At 26.1% G+C, this 18,614-nt stretch overlaps 2 protein-coding genes across 7 annotated transcripts in view; one reads left to right on the forward strand and one right to left on the reverse strand.

Annotated features, from left to right (window-relative positions):
* Nucleotides 1–1,105: 1,105 nt before the first annotated feature.
* On the reverse strand, nucleotides 1,106–16,181 carry LOC122500050 (peptidyl-prolyl cis-trans isomerase-like). Of its 5 annotated transcripts, XM_043608760.1 has the most exons (5): nucleotides 15,940–16,052; nucleotides 15,450–15,488; nucleotides 9,845–10,075; nucleotides 6,764–7,117; nucleotides 1,106–1,508 (listed from the first exon to the last, which is right to left on the reverse strand). In XM_043608760.1, exons 3-5 carry the CDS (start codon nucleotides 10,058–10,060, stop codon nucleotides 1,434–1,436), a joined length of 645 nt encoding a protein of 214 aa, XP_043464695.1. In that variant the 5' UTR covers nucleotides 10,061–10,075; nucleotides 15,450–15,488; nucleotides 15,940–16,052; the 3' UTR covers nucleotides 1,106–1,433. The 5 variants fall into 5 exon arrangements, with proteins under 5 accessions (XP_043464695.1, XP_043464694.1, XP_043464692.1 ...); XM_043608759.1 differs by lacking the exon at nucleotides 15,450–15,488 and having other exon boundaries at nucleotides 16,036–16,181; XM_043608757.1 differs by lacking the exon at nucleotides 15,450–15,488 and having other exon boundaries at nucleotides 15,940–16,097.
* Nucleotides 16,182–17,661: 1,480 nt separating this feature from the next.
* The window catches only part of LOC122500049 (nuclear factor NF-kappa-B p110 subunit), a 34,324-nt gene continuing 33,371 nt past the window's right edge, over nucleotides 17,662–18,614 (forward strand). Inside the window, exon 1 of one of the 2 annotated variants that reach the window (XM_043608755.1) lies at nucleotides 17,662–18,180. Coding sequence is in view for 1 of the 2 variants with exons in the window: in XM_043608754.1 (XP_043464689.1) it covers nucleotides 18,355–18,427 (73 nt within the window). In the remaining variant the exon portion in view is untranslated. The other variant, XM_043608754.1, reaches the window with a different exon arrangement.

Raw genomic sequence — 18,614 nt, forward strand, 5'->3', positions numbered from 1 at the left:
ATGGAAGAAATTGTGTGAGACGTAGTAATATGAGAAATATATATTTTTTAATTTTCTTTTCTTTTATTTTCTTTTAAATTTATTTATTTTTTATTCATTTATTTTTTGTTCCCCATAATTTTTCGTATTGCATTTTTTTCCCCTTTTTTTTGTATAAATTATTTTTTAAATCTTTAGAGAAGTGGTAAATAAATTTCTGATAGATGTTCAATATCTTTTCTTTCGTTAACCGAGTTTGAAGTGACAATGCGAGTCATTTCTAAAACCAATCTTTTTCTATATTTTTCAGTTTTATTTAAAATTGTTGTATTATCGAAGTCGAAAGTGTGGTTATATTTGTCAATATGTCTAGTTAGTGCTGTTTGTTTGTCTTGTGGTTTTAAGTAGTCTCTTTTGTGTTCATATACTGTGGATAAATTCTTTTGTGCATATTTAAAAGTTGAAAAATTGTATTTTTGGCCAAAATTTGACGATCCTGGCCCACTGTGCGAAGTCAAGAATCGAATACCTCGAGTCTGCGCATTGAGTTCTGTAATGTATTCAGAGGTTAAAATAAAAACTATAACTGAAACGTTACGCCGATCGAGTCCAGTCATCTTGGCTGTTTAGTAATTTTAGCTCGCTTGAATAAAATCCAGAAATGGCGGATAAATCGAATTCGGTCAACGACAAAATGCTCCGTCCAAAAATTTGAAAATCACTATCCCACCAAACATGCTTCATAACAGACCTCCGCAACACCGCAATTTGAAAACAATGACTAAGCAATGGAAACAAACGAAGTAATCCATAACCAACACAGAGTCCAACCGTTCCAATTACCGAATCATTATAAGGTCCCAAGTATTAGAATTGGATCCTTTAATATATATTTTTATAATTTTTAAATCCTGAGATGATAATAAAGCCTTTTTATAGTAGCTCAGATACTTATTTGTTTAAATCATACATTTCAATTTACAAGGATGGCCTTGTTTATGATTAAAAAATGTATATATTTAGAACCTCAATATTTCCTCAACTATTGGTTCCATCACCCTATTTATTACATGTGACTGCATTCGATTCCTCTATAATAATTTCTAAATAAGGAGTTTCTAAATGATTCAAGTACTTTTTGCCTCTTTATTTTATAAAGAAATTTTATAATCTCTGCAGAATATTTTGAAACTATTCTTTATATTGGATTTTAATTAATGTTACTAATAACCACAGGGACATTATTATGCCGTCAACACAATGGGGGTCGAAATTATTGCAACTAATAGAAATACACAATACAGAAAACATATCTTTGGTTTGTAAATAATGTACATTTCTTGAATGAAGGGCAACGAAGACTGGCTTTTCATTAAATCTTGATAAAAATAAGTGTATTTATTAGCTAAAGAAAAATGCAATATTTAAAGTAAATTAGACTTATTGAGACCAAATTACGACACTTCTCCACAATTGTTTATTAGAATTTTCTTTGCGGTTTTGCCACTTTGCGATCCCAAAGCTTCCAACTGGAACAGAAAATTAAAGTTTACAATATTATGTGTTATTAACCCTTTGAGAACACATCTTTTTCTTCGATCACGGAGTACACTTTGGGTCAATCTGCCCCATTACATTTTTTAATGGAGTATAATTACAAAATTTCAAACTTCTCCGAAATATATTTTACAATTAATAGAAATAATAATTTACACGAAATTTATTGTTTTAACAGATAATACTATACTGTATCTTTAAAAACCCTTTGTTTAAATTTAAGCTCAGACCTGGTTCAAATTTTCCCAAACCCGATTAAATGTACCTAATAATTTCTAGGTCAAATCTTTTTCGTAGGTCGCATTGACCCAGTGTGTTCTCCAAGGGTTAAACATAATAAAATTTGTGAACATGTGACAACACTCAATTGAACATTCCTGTAAGAATATTTAACATGTCTTTGTATACAGAGTTTCCCGTTAAAACTAAATGAATTTCAGGCATCGCAGTACCTTTTTTCCTCAAAAAAGGTGAAAAGGGGAATTTTTTTCCTCAGAAAGGGGACCAAAAGGAGATAAAAATTTATTTGTTTATACAACTTGCATATATAATTTTCTTGACTTTTCTTTGATTTCAAGACAAAATTTTGACTTTTTCCCTAAAGAATATTCTACGATTCAGTCTAAAAATGATTAGATACTCAAAAAAATGTTCTATTACATTTATTTACGAATTTCTTTAACTGTAAAATTATTCGAAAACAACAATAACTGTTTTTTAAAAAAAAATATTTAATCATTATTATTTTTTCATAGGAATTATGATTTTCAAAACATTCAAATTCAAATCTTTTTGAAATTCAACAATTTATAATCATTAAAGATAACCGAATGATAAGATAATTATTTTTTACTATAAAAAATATTTTTACTGTAACTTCTTCAAAATTATTTTCATCATTTCGAATCAATTAATATTTTCTAAATTTTTCTTTAAATCAATTTTTTACAATAATTTTTTTTAAAATTCTGAGAATTTTCAAATGTATTTGTTTACAATTCAATTTTACGAAATTTCATCGATTATTCAAAAATTCTTCAATTAAATATATATTTGAAAATAAAAACTTCAAAAAATTTCAATTAAACTTTTTGAAAATATTACCTAATTCTACAGAATTGTTAGTTAAAAATATAAAAAATTCAGATTATCAAAGATTTCAATTTGAAACTTTTTCAAAATTCAATTATTTCTGAAAATTCACGCTTTAATGCTTTTAATATTCAATTATAATCGAAAATTTTAACTGAAATCCATTTTTAAATTAATTTTTATCAGAAAATTCTACTAGAATTCAATTATTTAAATAAAAAAATAAAGAATTTATATTGAATAATTAAATGTTTCTTAATATTGAATTCTCATAAAAAATGTTATCAATAAATTTTTAAATAATTAAATTCTTTCGACGAATTTTAATAAAATTTTTTAAAATAATTACATTTTACGTGGCATTTGATTAAAATTATACTAAAAATAATTGAAATTCTGCGATGAGTTTGATTATTTATGAAAATAATGGAATTATTGCGAAGAAATTTATAAAAAATTTGTAAATAATAGAATTCTTGTAAATTCTTTTTTATTTATGAAAATAATTAAACGTTTGCGTAGAATTTTATTAAAATTTTTCTTAAATAATTGAATTCTTGTGGAAAATTTTATTAAAATAGTAGATATTGTACCTATATAACTGAATTTAGGAAAATTTTTGCAAATAATTGAAATTTTGCAAAGAATTTTATTAAAATTTTCGAAAATAATTGAATTTCTGCGAAGAATTTTATTATTCATAAAGATAATTGAATTTTTGCAATTATTTGAAACTTCTCCAAAATTAAAATTTTTTTTAGTGTTTCTAACTAAAATTCCTCGATAAATTTATTATTTTTAATAATTAATCAAATATATAAATATTAAAAAATTTAACTAATTTTAGAATTATTTAAATTTTGAAAATTTTTGCAAAAATGTAAGTTGTTTAGAATTTCTAATGAAATTCATTCAAAATTAAAATTTTATAAAATTTGAAGTTAAAATCTTTTCAAGTTCATCTATTTATGAAAATTGTAAACGAAACTGTTTTAAAGTTCAATTAATTTTGAAATGTATTTAAATAAAATTATTCATTAAATAATTTCTAAGTTATAATTTTATGATAGTTAGAATTAGAATTAGAATTTCTTTATTTGTTCAAGGAAACCATGAGAACAATTTTTACAGAGCAGCATTTATAGTTCTTCAAGAATTAAGTTATTTAAAAAGAAATTATTGTCAGAAATGGAAAAAATTAAAGGTTTTATATTAGAATTTTTATTTTTTCTAGAAAAAACTATTAATAATAATATTTGAATTATTTGATTGTTAATTAATTATTTTTCTAAAGGTCTGCATTCTGTTGAATGAACCACCTTATAATTTATAAAATTCTATATACGATATCTATATTATTTAAATGATTAACATAAAAAAACATATTTATATTATGTTGTGGTGTTGATAATCTAAATCAGATATAAAACGCATTGAATTCTATAACTTTGAGTCTAAATTTTATGATTACACTTTGAAAAAGATTTGAAAAAAAGAAAAACTTGTTCATTTTTGATTAGGAAAAGGTGAAAAAGGGGACAAATCAGCAAAAAAGGGGAAAAAGGTGACAAATCGTGAAAAAAGGTGAAAAAGGGGATAAAATTGAAATAAGGGGACAAAAGGGGAAAAGAGGACCAACTGTGATGCCTGGAATTTGTTTTAGATACTAAGGGCCAGTTTCACCAACTCCGATTAAAATTTAATCAATGATTAAATCCTTAACCAACCAATCACGGGCGGTTAAACTGACTTTAATCGTTGATTAACTTTTAATCGGAGTTGGTGAAACTGGCCCTCAATCTTTGGATGGTTTTGTTTCTATCTTGGATGACGCTTTCTCAAAGAGTAAAATATTGAAATGTATTGCTAAATGTAAAAATGGCAAGGCTATTTGTAATGTTTACAGCGAATAAGGAAATGTTTATATTAGTGGTTTGCTTTATCCAAATCAGATTCGGAGCCTGAGATTCTTGGATAGAATTGAAAAAGTACAATTATCATTTTACAAAAAATTGCTTCATCTCCCTATCTGTACTCCAAATTAGGCAGAGAGCACTGCGTTCATCTAGCACATAAAGTTTTAAAGCCTTCGTTATCTTGGAGAAATAAAATTAGAAAAATAGATTGTCTTATAAGTAGCCTAATTTGTGCTTAGAAGAATGAATCAAAATACATGGTTGCCACAGAGCTTGGAAATCCTAGAAAAGTATGAAATTTAGAAAAAGGTATGGAAAACCTGGAAAATAGTATGGAATTTAAAAAATTTTCTGGAATTTTGCCTGTTTTTAAAGATTTTTGAGAAAATTTTGTTCTAGCCATTGTTTAGGATTATCAACTGTGGTTACTTTTTATGAATTGCGAATTAAATTAATTTTGCTGACCTAGATATTAATTGGAATTGTTCTAGCAATAGTTTCATGCTAGTAAACAATTTTTTTACTAACAATTGTTAGTAAACAGAAGATAAAGTTCGCTCAAAAAATAATTTTTCATCTTCTGCTGATTATCGGCTGTGGTTACTTTTTATTAATTGTGAATTAAATTCATTTCGATGACCCAGATATTAAGGGGTCTTGTAACTTTTTTAGCACTAAAATCGGATGATTTTAAAAAATTTTTTGCTCATAAGTTTTAAAATATAATTGATCGAAAGTTTTTACATGTCATTGTGTATGTTAAGAAGTTTTAAAAAAAGGATTTCAGATTGGAAAAAATATATACCTTCCTTCTACAGAGGGCGCTTTGTCTACTGGTAAAAATTACTTTCAATTACGGATGTCTATGTAGCTCATAGCAGAATCATTGAAAATAAAAAAATCAAACATAATTTCAAAATATAGATAGATATTTACGATAAGATAAGAGGTTTAGGTCCTGTATTAAGTCGTCCATTTTGAAATAAAATTTGATTTTTTGATTTTAGACGATTCTGCTATGAGCTACAATGACAACCAATAATTTTTACCAGTGACCAAAGCGCCCTCTGTAGAAAGAAGATACTTATGTTTTTTCAAATATGAAATTCTTTTTTTAAGACTTCCTAACATACACAATGATATGTAAAAACTTTTGATCAATTATATTTTAAAACTTATGAGCAAAAATTTTTTAAAAAACTTCCGATTTTAATGCCTAAAAAAGTTACAAGACCCCTTAATTGGTATTGTTTTTGCTATAGTTTAGAAACAGTAAATAATTTTTTTTTAATTTAAAAAAATTTCTAGAATTTTGCCTGTTAAAGATTTTTAAGAAAATTTTAACTTAAAATTAAAAAATTTTTTTTATCTCATTGCCATATAAAAATCTCTATGGAAGAAAAATGTTTGGTTTGTAATTCTTAGTAAGTTTTTGGTGATTTGTGGATGAGAAAATATTGATGAAAATTTATGGATTATATCTAGAGGTGTGCAGAAACTCGAATTTTACATGGACTCGAAATTCAAACCGAACCGAGTCCATGTTAATTCTTAAAGAGAGCGAAATTTTTGAATTTGCACAGCTGTAATGATATCATTTCATCAATTTTCATATTTTATGACGAACTAGAAATTTTCGTCAAATTAATCGAAGAAATAAATTTTCTTCAAAGAAAAGGAATAATTGTATCAGTTGACGGTATTGCACCACGAATTAAATTTGACTTTTTTAAATTTTGGACGGTAAATTGGGCCTCAATTATATTCTTAAATTTACCGAATGGTTTCGGTAGAATATGTAAAATTTTATTAGACTCTTCTTTAACACTAACTTCAGAGGATAAATCTCTTTTACGAACAAGATGTAAATTAAAAAAATTTAGTTTCTGGTTTAATAGAGAAATGTGCATTTCACGAAGTTGAAGATTTTCATGTCGCGGAAAACATCTCGATTGACTTAATGCATGATATCTTTGAAGGTGTTTGCGTTTATGTCATGCAATCAATCAAATATTCTTTTATTTTCGTTAAAAAGTACTTCACATTAGAATTATTAAACGAGCGAATCAAAAAATTCAAATATGGCTCTTATATCACAAACAAACATTTCAAAGATTTAAAAAAAACACATATTACCGATTTTTTATTTTGACCCATAAATATCAGTTAGATGTGATATATGAGTTTTTGTGATTAATGTATTAAGAAAATGGACGTACCTTTCTAACAACATCCAAGCCTTCAACTACTTTTCCAAAAACAACGTGTTTACCGTCCAGCCATGATGTTTTCGCACTCGTAATAAAGAATTGACTACCATTAGTGTTTGGACCCGCATTTGCCATTGATAGAACTCCTGGTCCTACATGCTTCAATTGGAAGTTCTCATCTTCAAATTTCGCACCGTAAATGGATTTTCCTCCTGTGCCATTATGATTTGTAAAATCCCCACCCTGACACATAAAGTTTGGTATAACTCTATGGAAGCTGCTACCTTTGTAACTGAAGCCGTGTTCTCCAGAGCACAAGGCTCGGAAATTTTCTGAAGTTTTAGGGACTACGTCGGTTCGCAACTGCAAAAAATTTTAAAAATACATTTAACTTAGTATAAGTATTTGTAAGGTCTTTGTTCGTGTAAACATGAGCGATTGTGAAGACTAGACAGAGAAATCTGATGAGAGTTTTAGGAATATCGGTGTGATAATCGTATCTTGCTCGCCTTTGTGACGAATCAACCTTAGTATAGCACATCGAAAATTTAATTTAAATGTGTATAAAAATTAAAAAATATATTTAAAAAATCGTTTTTAGGTTTGTTATCTAGAACAAACACTTATGAACAGAATCCAGTTTGGATTTTTCATTTATGAGTTACTGGTCGTTCGGAAAGTTACTCCCCGAAAAAGGTAACTTTTGAAAGACGTCACCTACAGCTACAATACGTAACTAAATTTACTTCAAAAAGTTTTTAAAATTCTTTCCAGACTTTTCCCTGATTTCCAGACAAAATTTTCACTTTTTCCCTGAGTCAAAGAATATTCTGATTCACTCTAAAAATTATTAGATACTCAAAAAAAATGTTCTATTACATTTATTTACAAATTTCTTTAATTGTAATTTAATTTAATTGTAAAATTATTCAAAAACATCAATAAAACTTCTTTTTTAAATAAATATTTAATCATTATTATTTTTCTGTAGGAATTAAAATTCTTCAAAACATTCAAATTCAAACCTTTTTGAAATTCCACAACTTTTATAAGAATATTATTACAAAACATGAAGAAGGCGATCACTCCGAGTCGAAGACTCAGAGTGTTTTGTACTAATTTAAATTACCATAAAAATTTTCAAAATAAGTTAATTATTTAGAAAAATCCTTAAAAAAATCCTTCGCAAGAATTCAATTATTTTTACAAGCAGTACAATTTCTCAAAAAAATTCAATTATTTTAAACAAATGTAATAAAATTCGTTGCAACAATTCAATTATTTTCATAAATAATAATAAATCGATTATTCGTTAATTCATTTTTAAATCAATTTTTATTAGGAAATTCTAGAAAAATTCAATTATTTGAATTAAAAAATAAATAATTTATTGAATAATTGAATGTTTGTTAAAATTGAATTTTCATAAAGAATTTTATCAATAATTTTTTAAATAACTGAATTCATTTGACAAATTTTAATAAAATTTTTAAGAATAATTACATTTATCGAGGAATTTGATTTAAATATTGTATAAAAAATAATTAAGATCCTGCGATAAGTTTTATTATTTATCAAAATAATTAAAATTTTCCTAAGAATTTTATTAAAATTTTTCTAAAATAATTGAATTTCGGAGAAGAATTTTATTATTTATAAAGATACTTGGAATTTTAACAAGAATTTGTTTTTAAATTTTTGAACATAATTGGATTTTTGCGAAGAATTTTATTACATTTTGAAAATAATTTAATTCTTCCAACGAATTTTATTCAAGTTTATAAAAATAATTGAATTTCGGTGAAGAATTTGATTAAATAGGTAATTGAATTCTTGAAAAGAACTACCTATGATAATTTTTTTTAAATAATTAAATTCTTGCGATGAATTTTATAAAAATCTTTTTGAATAATTGATATTTTTCGAAAAATTTCATGAAATTTTGTATTTTAAATAATTGAATTCCTGTGGAAATTTTATTACTTATGAAAATAATGGAATTATTTTGAATTAATTTATTAAAAATTGAATAATTGAATTCCTACGAAATTTTGCCAAGAATTTTATTAAAATTTTTAAATATAATTGAATTTCGATGAAGAATTTTATTATTTATAAAAATAATTGAAATTTTGACAATATTTTTTTAAAAATTTTTGAATATAATTGAATTTCTGCAAAGAATTATATTAATTACAACGAATTTTTTTCAAGTTTATAAAAGTAATTGAATTCCTGTGAAAATTTTATTACTTATGAAAATAATTGAATTATTTCGAAGAAATTTATTAAGAATTAAATAATTGAATTTTGATGAAGAATTTATTATTTATAAAGATAATTGTAATTTTGACGAGATTTTTTTAAAAATTTTTGAACATAATTGAAATTCTACGAGGAATTTTTGTAACTTTTGAAAATAATTGAATTTCTGTAATCATTTGTAACTTTTCCAAAATCCAATTTTTTTTAGTATTTCTAACTAAAATTTTTCTATCAATCTAGTATTTATAAAAATAGTAAAAATTATTCATAAAATAATTTATAAGTCATAATTTTATGATAGTTTTTGAAAAATTAAGTTATTTAAAAAGAAAAATTTATATTATAATAGTTAGTATATTTTTAAATAATTACAATTCATAACTTGAAATGATCAACGTTATTTGAACGTTTTAAAAGGACGTTCAGATAAAATAAATCCCTTTCGAGGTTACAAGGTGTTTCAATGACACAATTAAATAATTTACATGAAGAGTACTATGTATGTGCTAGAGATACTGCATGAAAACTGTCAAACCTAGTGTGTTCTAATAAGCAGAATGTGAATAGAAAAATTTCATTTAAAAACAAGATATGTAAATTATTAATTTTTTATAAATTAAATACAACTCTTAAAATTATATTTAAAAGCTAGTAATCATCCTTTCAATGAATTGTAAAAAAATTAAATGAAATTTTCCAATGTTTACTAAAAAATTGTGTTAAATATTAAAGCCGCTGAATAAGATTAATGTATTCAATTTTAATAACTGTAATGAAATTATTTATTACTTTTAATATTAAAAGTGTTGATGAAAATAAATTTACCTCCATTACGATGCGACCCACTGTCTTGCCGTCTGCGGTCATATCAAAGAAAACGCGTGGCAGGCTCATTTTTTTTGCTTCTGCGACAAAACTTTGTGCAAATACTGCAAAGCACGGCTGTCTCTGTCGGGCGATGGCTCCCAAATGATTCAAATGGTTGAAGGTCGAATCTATTGACACTCGACTACTGGCTCTAGAGATCGCTACCAACGCCATTTTTAAATTTCTGTTCTAAACATTTAGTTTCATTATTCATTTTTTAATTGTTTTCAATTCATTAATGATACTAGATTTGTTATTATTGGTAAAAGAGAAATAAAGAGAATTGTATTTTAAAATAACAATTTTATAGGATTGTAATATTTTTATAAAATATCATTTGAATATCATTTGAAAGGTGAAGTGTTTCATTTCAAAAAATGTGTATAAAATCCAAATATTTCTATTTATTTGAAAAAATAACCTTTTCTAACAAAAAACAGAATATTTGAACAATCTGATGTAATAACTGGTTGAATGTTAAAATCCGGAAAAATTTATATTCACTACATAATTTAACGTTCCATTCAAATCATGACAATATTTCCTATTAATGTAAAAATATAAAGTAGAAAATTGCTTCAATTTCGTTATTTACAATTCGTCATGAAAGTAACGGGAGTAAAACTGTCCTTAGCTTTTAGAATTTTCAAGTTAATAATTTATCTCTTTGTAGTTTAATTGTGATAGGAGAGTATTTTGTCACAGTTATAGAATTAAAAAATCCGCTCCACATATTCGATGAATTAATTATTACCGGAACCTTTAACTTTCATGTACCTCGCATATTTTTGATAATTTCAATAGCTTTTTACTTGATTTTGTTGGAAATATTAATGCTTGATACGATGAAACAGTTCCAAAAGATTTTACACTAATTTATTAAATAGATAAAAATAATTGATCCAATTTGAAAATTCAATTTGAATACCCAACTTCTTACAATATCTACTTTTCCCTAGCCATACTTTGGTTCGCCAACGTTTTCCCGCACTCAATTTCACGAAATTCTTTTTCCCGACACATACTTTTCACGAAATCAATTTCCTGACACCTTTTTTCCCGAATCGAGTTTCACGACAAGTATTTTTCCCGACAAAAAACAATTCGTTTTATTTATTTATTTATTTATTTATTTAAGAAACATAACGGGACATGCCCTTTCGTACAAAAGTACTCCTAAATCTAATATAACAATGAATTTTTAACTTAAATCTAGGTTGAAACTTTTTATGTGCAAATTAAATAATCTCAGTTTCTATTAAACATTATGTTACGCAATGCCGTTGTGAACCTTGTAACATTATTATCAAAGAAGTTTATTTCATTAGAAATTAAATTAGCTTCTCTAGTGAGTCGATCAATTAATGAATTATTACCATAGTTCGTTCTATGAAACGCCACTGAGAATAACGTATAACGTCTAGTAAACATTCTAGGAACGGATAAATTTACCATGGATAAGAGTGAGGGACAATAGATAGCTCCGTTCATCAGTCTGTACAAAAAAGACATATCAGAAAAATGAAATCTAGATGTCAAAAGAGGAATATTCATTAAAGTTCTTAAATTTTCATAATCATGCGTACGATAATCAAATGGAATATTAAGTATTCTCGCAGCAAATCTAAAGAATTTATTTTGAACACGTTCAATTCTGATTATGTGGAAGACATAAAAAGGAGACCAGATTATACATGCGTATTCAATTATTGATCTGACAAGCGTCAAGTATAATATTCTAATTGTTGCAAGACCACGAAATACCGAAGCACATCTCATTATAAACCCTAAGGATTTTGAGGTTCTTGAAACAATTTCAGTGACGTGATCATTGAAACTAAGATTACTAGTGAACAATACACCCAAATCACGCATCCTAGTTACTCTCTCCAAGTTCTGACTCTCTAAAGTATAGTCATATGAGCTAACTTTACCTTTAGAAAATGAAACAACATAACTTTTCTTAATATTAATACTTAGATGATTTTTACCACACCATTTTTGTAACCTCTTCAGATCCTTTTGCAGATCTGAAGTGTCTTTTTCTGCTGAAAGTGAATTTTTACAACTTGATATCTGTCAGACAGATAACTTTTAAAAAATGAAACCATGTTGTCAGAAATGCCTAGTGAATTTAATTTGCTTAATAGTATATTATGGTCTACCCTATTAAATGCCTTCGACACATCAGCATAAATAGTGTCTATTTGAAGACCCTTTTCAATATTATTAGTTAAAAAAGTAGTAAAATACCAAGATTAGTTAATGTGGATCTTCCCCTTACAAATCCATGCTGTTCATCAATTATAATTCCTGAGACCGATGCATAAAAGTTATCAAAAATAATACTTTCAAAGATTTTAGCAAATGAACTTAATATTGTTATAGGTCTATAATTTTGGGTATTATTTTTATCGTCAGACTTATGAACAGGAACTATCACACCCTTTCTCCACTCAAAAGGAAAAATGCATGATTTTTATTTTAACTATGGAAAAACTTAAAAAATTGTTTTTAAAAATTCGAATGTGTCAAAATTCTTGTGTAAAAGTAACTTCTATTTCAAATTGTGTGAATTATATTCTAAATTCTTGTGTGTCAAATATGAAATATTCGGCGAAAATTGTTGATAAAAAATTAATAGTTAATGGGTATGTTTTTTTAAAATCAAGAGACCGAAATAGTAAAACATACTGGGACTGGAATCGTTTGCGAGGAAAAGAATGTTCTGCTAGAGCAGTCACTGTGATAAATGATGATGAAGTCATATTGAACACTTTTCTGTACAAAAATTAATATTTTCTTAATTGTGAAAAAATTTATAAGCTTTTAAAAGTTGTCCCTCGCTTTATGATCGTAATCGGTATATTTATCATATTTCTTTAACAAGACACATCACTTTAATTGGCACATCAAAATGTCTTTATGGGACATAAAAGTTTAAGATATTAGAATTATTCTGAAACATAGTAAATGAATTTAAAAAATTTGAATTTAATTGAATGAATGAATTAAAAAAATTTCTTTTTTAAATCGGGTTTTCGGGAAATACTGATTATTTGAACGCAATACCAAATCTAAACGATTTGTAAAAACATGTCCCAAAATCAAGAGAAAATACAAAATTAATTTTTCTGAAAAGTGTTTTAATAACTATTTTAACCCTAATCCTAGATTTATGCATATTACATTTTAAAATTTGAACATAAAAATTTAATGTCAGCTATCTAAAAGTGCCATTTTTGTGCATGAGGCATAAAATTTTTTTTTTTTCGGAAAACAACCTGATTTTTGTAATACATCAAATTTTCTAGAACCAGTTTTCTTTTTAAATAAAATGGTATTTGAAAAACCGTTTTTTTAAATGCCTGTATTCAATCAAAACCCGTTTTTTTAAAATATCAGTTTTTATTTTAAAACCAAAAACCAAGGTTTTAAGGGCTAAGGTTTCAAGTTACGATGATTCCTAACAGACTGCCAAATTTAACTTTGATTAATCAAGTCGTTTTTAAGTGTTGCCTGTACAAAATATCGAAGACAGGCAGGCAGACAATTTAAATTTATTTCACATTTTTAATATTTACTGCTTAAAATGAAAGTTTAATTGTTGAAATATATTGATTAAAAATTATAAACCCTCAACTAGAAGAAAATTATTTTTATAATTATAACAATTAACAATCAATACCTTATAAACCATATTTTTAAAAACATTTTACTCTAAGAAGTATAGAAGAAGTTACAAAAAGATCTATATTGGGTAAAAAATAAATGAAAATGAAGTTGAAACAAGGTTTGAAGGAATAAGTAGTGCTATTTTAGTAGATGAGGTCAAGCTATTACTTATAAAAAAGCATTTTATTGAGGATGCCAGGATTGGACTGACAAACGAAATAGACAAGTGAAGAGCGCAAAAAGAAATTTTGTTAGACTTTATCACTAAATATCTGTTGCTTAAATATTGATTATTATAATTCTGAATTTGTAGGGCAACAAAATAAATTTGTTAGTTCTATTAACAATTTGATTGCCAAAGCAATATAATAATCTTTTTTCCTCGTGTGGTTTTAACTTTTACAATTGCTACCTTGAATTTATTGTTTTAAGGAATTTTTGTAAATGAAATAATCAAAAGCAAATATTTCACCATAGCACCGAAAAAAATATGTATTAAATATTTACTTGCAATGTTTGGAATATTTAAATGCAATAAGTGCAATATTTAAATTTTGTAAAATGAATTTAATAATCAATTACTAAAAATAATAAGACAAAAATGCGCTTAAAATGTTTATATTAAAAGAAAATTCTGTCATATTAGTCATAACCGCTAAGAACTAAAGCTAAACAAATACTTTAAGATTCAAAGATTATTTTTTACATTAATCCAAAATGTTATAATTATCTTGTATTGAAACTTTTGATAGAATTATTTTGCACACAACTTTGAGATAAAATTGTCTTGCACAGAATATTGAAGTAGAATTTTCTTGCACAACTTTTTTAGTTAACTTCATAATGCACTTCTTTTCCAAATAGAAATATTTCACATTATGTCTCTATTATGAATAATCTTAACAAAAATGTCGAGAATTTCATTCCAACAAAAATGGAAACAAATTTTCAAGTATAATTCAAGTGTAATTTATAATTTTTCAGTCTCGATAAAGTGTTTTCTTGAACACTGTTGCAATCAGTTTGAATTAAAAATAAATAATTATAAATTATACAATTTGCAAAATAATTTTGACACTTCACCACAAAAAATAAACAAATGACATTCAACAGAAACCGAATGAAACTATGTTTCATATTCATATAGAATCTACCTCAGAAATGTGTGCACTGAGATTAAAAAATATTGAAAATAATAATTAAATAAAAAACACCACATTCGCGTAAGAAAAAAAAATTTGTCATTTTTTAAAGATTAAGTTGAAAGAAAAAAATTGAAAGTCTAAAGTGTCCATCTTTGAGAAGAAGAACTTTTTAAGTTTAATTTCAATAACTTTTTAGGCATTTACAGTACAAATTCATCACTTTTGATTGCTTATTTTAAAAAATTCATGAAATTTCCAACAAATACACTGTTTTTGAAAACATTAAATTTCAAGAATTCATAACTTCTGTAATTTTCATCAAATCTCAAAATAAAAAAATACGTATTCATTTCTTTTCAATACAGAATCAAAAATAGTTATTCTAACACTAATACAAGCAGAAATTTACAACTTTTGCAACGGTCCGACAAAACGAACCCTTTTCTTTCTTTTTTTTTTTTTTAATAAAAACAATGAAGTTAAACACTTAAATTAATAATTACCAAAATTGACAGAATTCAACGTGTGACACCATATAGATATTAATCTATATAATATAAAAAATATATAAAAATATATGTATATAAAAAAATCAAGATTTTTCCCAAAAATTAATGAATTGTAATTTCAGTTTATCGACAAGTTTCTACCAAAAATAATTATAAAAAATAAAAAAAAATTTACTTTAGCTTATTTTGTTGACAACACTGTTATTAAACATATCACAACAATTTTTTACTTACTTTCTCAATTAATAATAAAAATAATTTGTGCAAAAAGAACTATATGTGTATGAGATAGAAAAATTAAGGTTACCCCCACAGCACCGAAACTTTCCTAAAAATTTATTTAATATTTACTTGCAATATTTGGAATATTTAATTGCAATGTTTATTGAAAGTTGTGTAAAGATTTAAGTGTCCCGATTAAATAAATGTTTAGCGCGAAGCTTTCCTGAACATTTTCTGAACATGAAATTAAATCTTCGCATAATTATAATTATAATTATGCGAAGATTTTATTGAAATGTTCAGGAAAGCTTCGCGCTAAACATTTATTTAATCGGGACATTTAAATCTGTACACAACTTTCAATAAACATTGCAATTAAATATTCCGAATATTGAAAGTAAATATTTAATAAATTTTTAGGAAAGTTTCGGTGCTGTGGGGGTATATACTTTACGTCATTCTATACATGTATTATAAATTACATTTTAAGAAAAACACTTACAAACAATTACTTTTATTAATAAGATAATAATATTTTGTAACTTTTAATAACGTTTTGTTTGTTAATTAACAAAACACATGTGATCATAGAACTAACCACTTTTTTTGCATTCCCGACTTCCGCATGTATTAGGCTCTGAGCACAATTAGGCTGTTTCACTCAATTGTGACGTCAGAAAAGAGTCGATTCCAGATGTAACGTCATACATAAGGCCGCAACCACGGATGGGTTTTTTTCAAACACTTTCGACGTATTATGCTTATAAAACTATGTAAATTACATTATCAAGATAGTAAACCTTTTTAAACATATTTATTTTCTCTACCATAACCTCAAAAATATGTTATTTATTGTTAATATTTAAATAAAAGCCTTATATTTTTACTACAAATACTAGCGCCTCGTCGACTTCGCGGTCGACTTCGTTGCTGCTTTATTTTTGATTCTATTTTATATTTTTAATTATTATTTTTCTATTTCTTGTTTTTTAATTATTTGATATTCTTCTTTCCCTTCTTTTTTCCATTAGAAAAATTTTTTTTCTATTACGAAAAATGAAATAGTAGTACATAATTATAAATCAATTTATTTATATTTTTGTTACATTATATTAATTTTTTCTTATTAAAAAATTAATTGTTTATTTATATTTTTATATGTTGTAAATTAAAATGCACCCAATTCATTGAAACGATTGAAACACAGGTTTATAATTTTTTCTTGAGATAAACCCAAGACAGCTCCATCTATTTCGTTTCCATTTAGAGTGTGAGGTGTGCTTTCTATGTTCTTTTTTATTCTTTATGCTTATTTCGATACTTTTCGAGTTCGATTTTTTTCAATTCGACCTTTTTATGCTGTTTTTTTTAGAAAGGAAAAATAAAAAATAGTAATAGTATAAAAAATAGTAAAAAATTGGTTAAAAAGTGTTTACATTGTAGCAAGAAATGCAATTTGAGCAAGTGAAACTAAAAAATAAAAATTTTGTCACATTTTGAATCTTGTTTATTTCGTTATAAAACATACTTTTACGTCTATTTATTTTTATTAATTTTCATTCGGTTTGATCTTAATTGTCGATTTATGAATATAGAAAGATTTGAATCATTAAACATTCCATTTTATTATTAATAATCAATAAAACGATGAAAATTGTATTAATTTAAAAATTAGCAACTTATGGTTTAATTAGTAAAATTATAAAGATTATAAATTACTGAGAAATTTTAAATCTCCGTCTTTAAGGTACCGTCCCATGACGGCGTAAAGGCGAGAACAGAATAGCCTACGTGAACGTGTAACGTGCTGACGTCACAATGTTATTCAAATGGGTCACGTGACCACGTTCACGTTAACGTACACATTTTCATAGGCATTCTGTTCTCGCCTTAAAAGCGTCGGCGTAAAGCAGAAATCGTGCGATAGAAAGAGATGAACAGATATCACGTTCTCACTCTCTCACATGGTTTACGCTTTACGCCGACGCTTTCACGCCATCATGGGACGGTACCTTTAAGATACGCCAATCGTAAACAAATGAATGAGTTAGAGAAGGATAGATATATTGTTCATCCTTCTTTAAGACAGGCAGTAGAACTGTGCAAGCACCTTTAACTTTATATTGCTTGGCCTCCACCTCCAGATATCTTCCATATTGGATTTCCCTTTCCCCATTCCAACGTGATCACTTTATACACAGCGGTGCGCGCGCACCAAAGTGGACTCAACTCGAAACATACATATATGTGGTACCGGCGACACGACGTGCACAAGAGTAAACAATATTCTATCATTATTATTATTATGTGTCATACTCTGCACGCAAATATTTAACAAAAACAAAAAATTCATTTTTCTTATACATATTTTCGTTCTAAGCGTCTTTAATTTATACTTTTGTCATTTTCCATAAGCAGTAACTTTCACTCGAGACGTAGTGAAATAATAAGTAAAGAATCAAACAAAGGAAGGCGTTCTTAAATACTGCTGTTTCGTAATACATACTCATACTTTTTTTAAGAAAAATCGGAAAAATCTCAACATAAATTAAACAGTAGGAAATTCCGAACTGACTCTCGTGTGTTTGATAATTTTGTTATCGTAGTAGTTGCTGTATGTGAATAAGCGCGAATATTATACACTTGCAAAGTTTCACTCGGGGAAGAACCTGCCGTGCTTATCAAGGTTGAAAGTGATTCACTTCGAGGAAGAGTTGCAGAGTGATGAATTGATTAGTATTTGGTGAGTACCAGTTGTAATTCATTGTCAAGTGTTGCCTTGTGGACACAGTCGCGATTTGCCGCCAGTGTCAATATTTTTTAATATTTACTTTCTAAATAATTAAGTTTTTTTCTGTGTAATTCTCTGCTCTATTGAGAGATAATTTTATAATTTATTTTTATAAATTAACTAAAAATGATTAGAGTTAATAATGGACCTATGATTTATCAAAATGGATGTCAAGATTATCGGGACTATTATCGGAATGGTAATTTTTATTTTACTTATATTTTTAATGTATAATTACAATTTCTTTAGGTTATGTGGGTTATGTTGACAGATTTAAATTTTGATCCAAACTGTCAACACAAAAATAAACAAATAACATTCATACATTTTTTTGTTATTAAAAATCACTTTTTTTAATAATAAACAAATACTTATTGCATTTCCCA

This window comes from Leptopilina heterotoma, unplaced genomic scaffold (assembly GCF_015476425.1).
Source record: "Leptopilina heterotoma isolate Lh14 unplaced genomic scaffold, ASM1547642v1 Lhet_180, whole genome shotgun sequence".
Taxonomy (NCBI): Eukaryota; Metazoa; Arthropoda; class Insecta; order Hymenoptera; family Figitidae; genus Leptopilina; species Leptopilina heterotoma.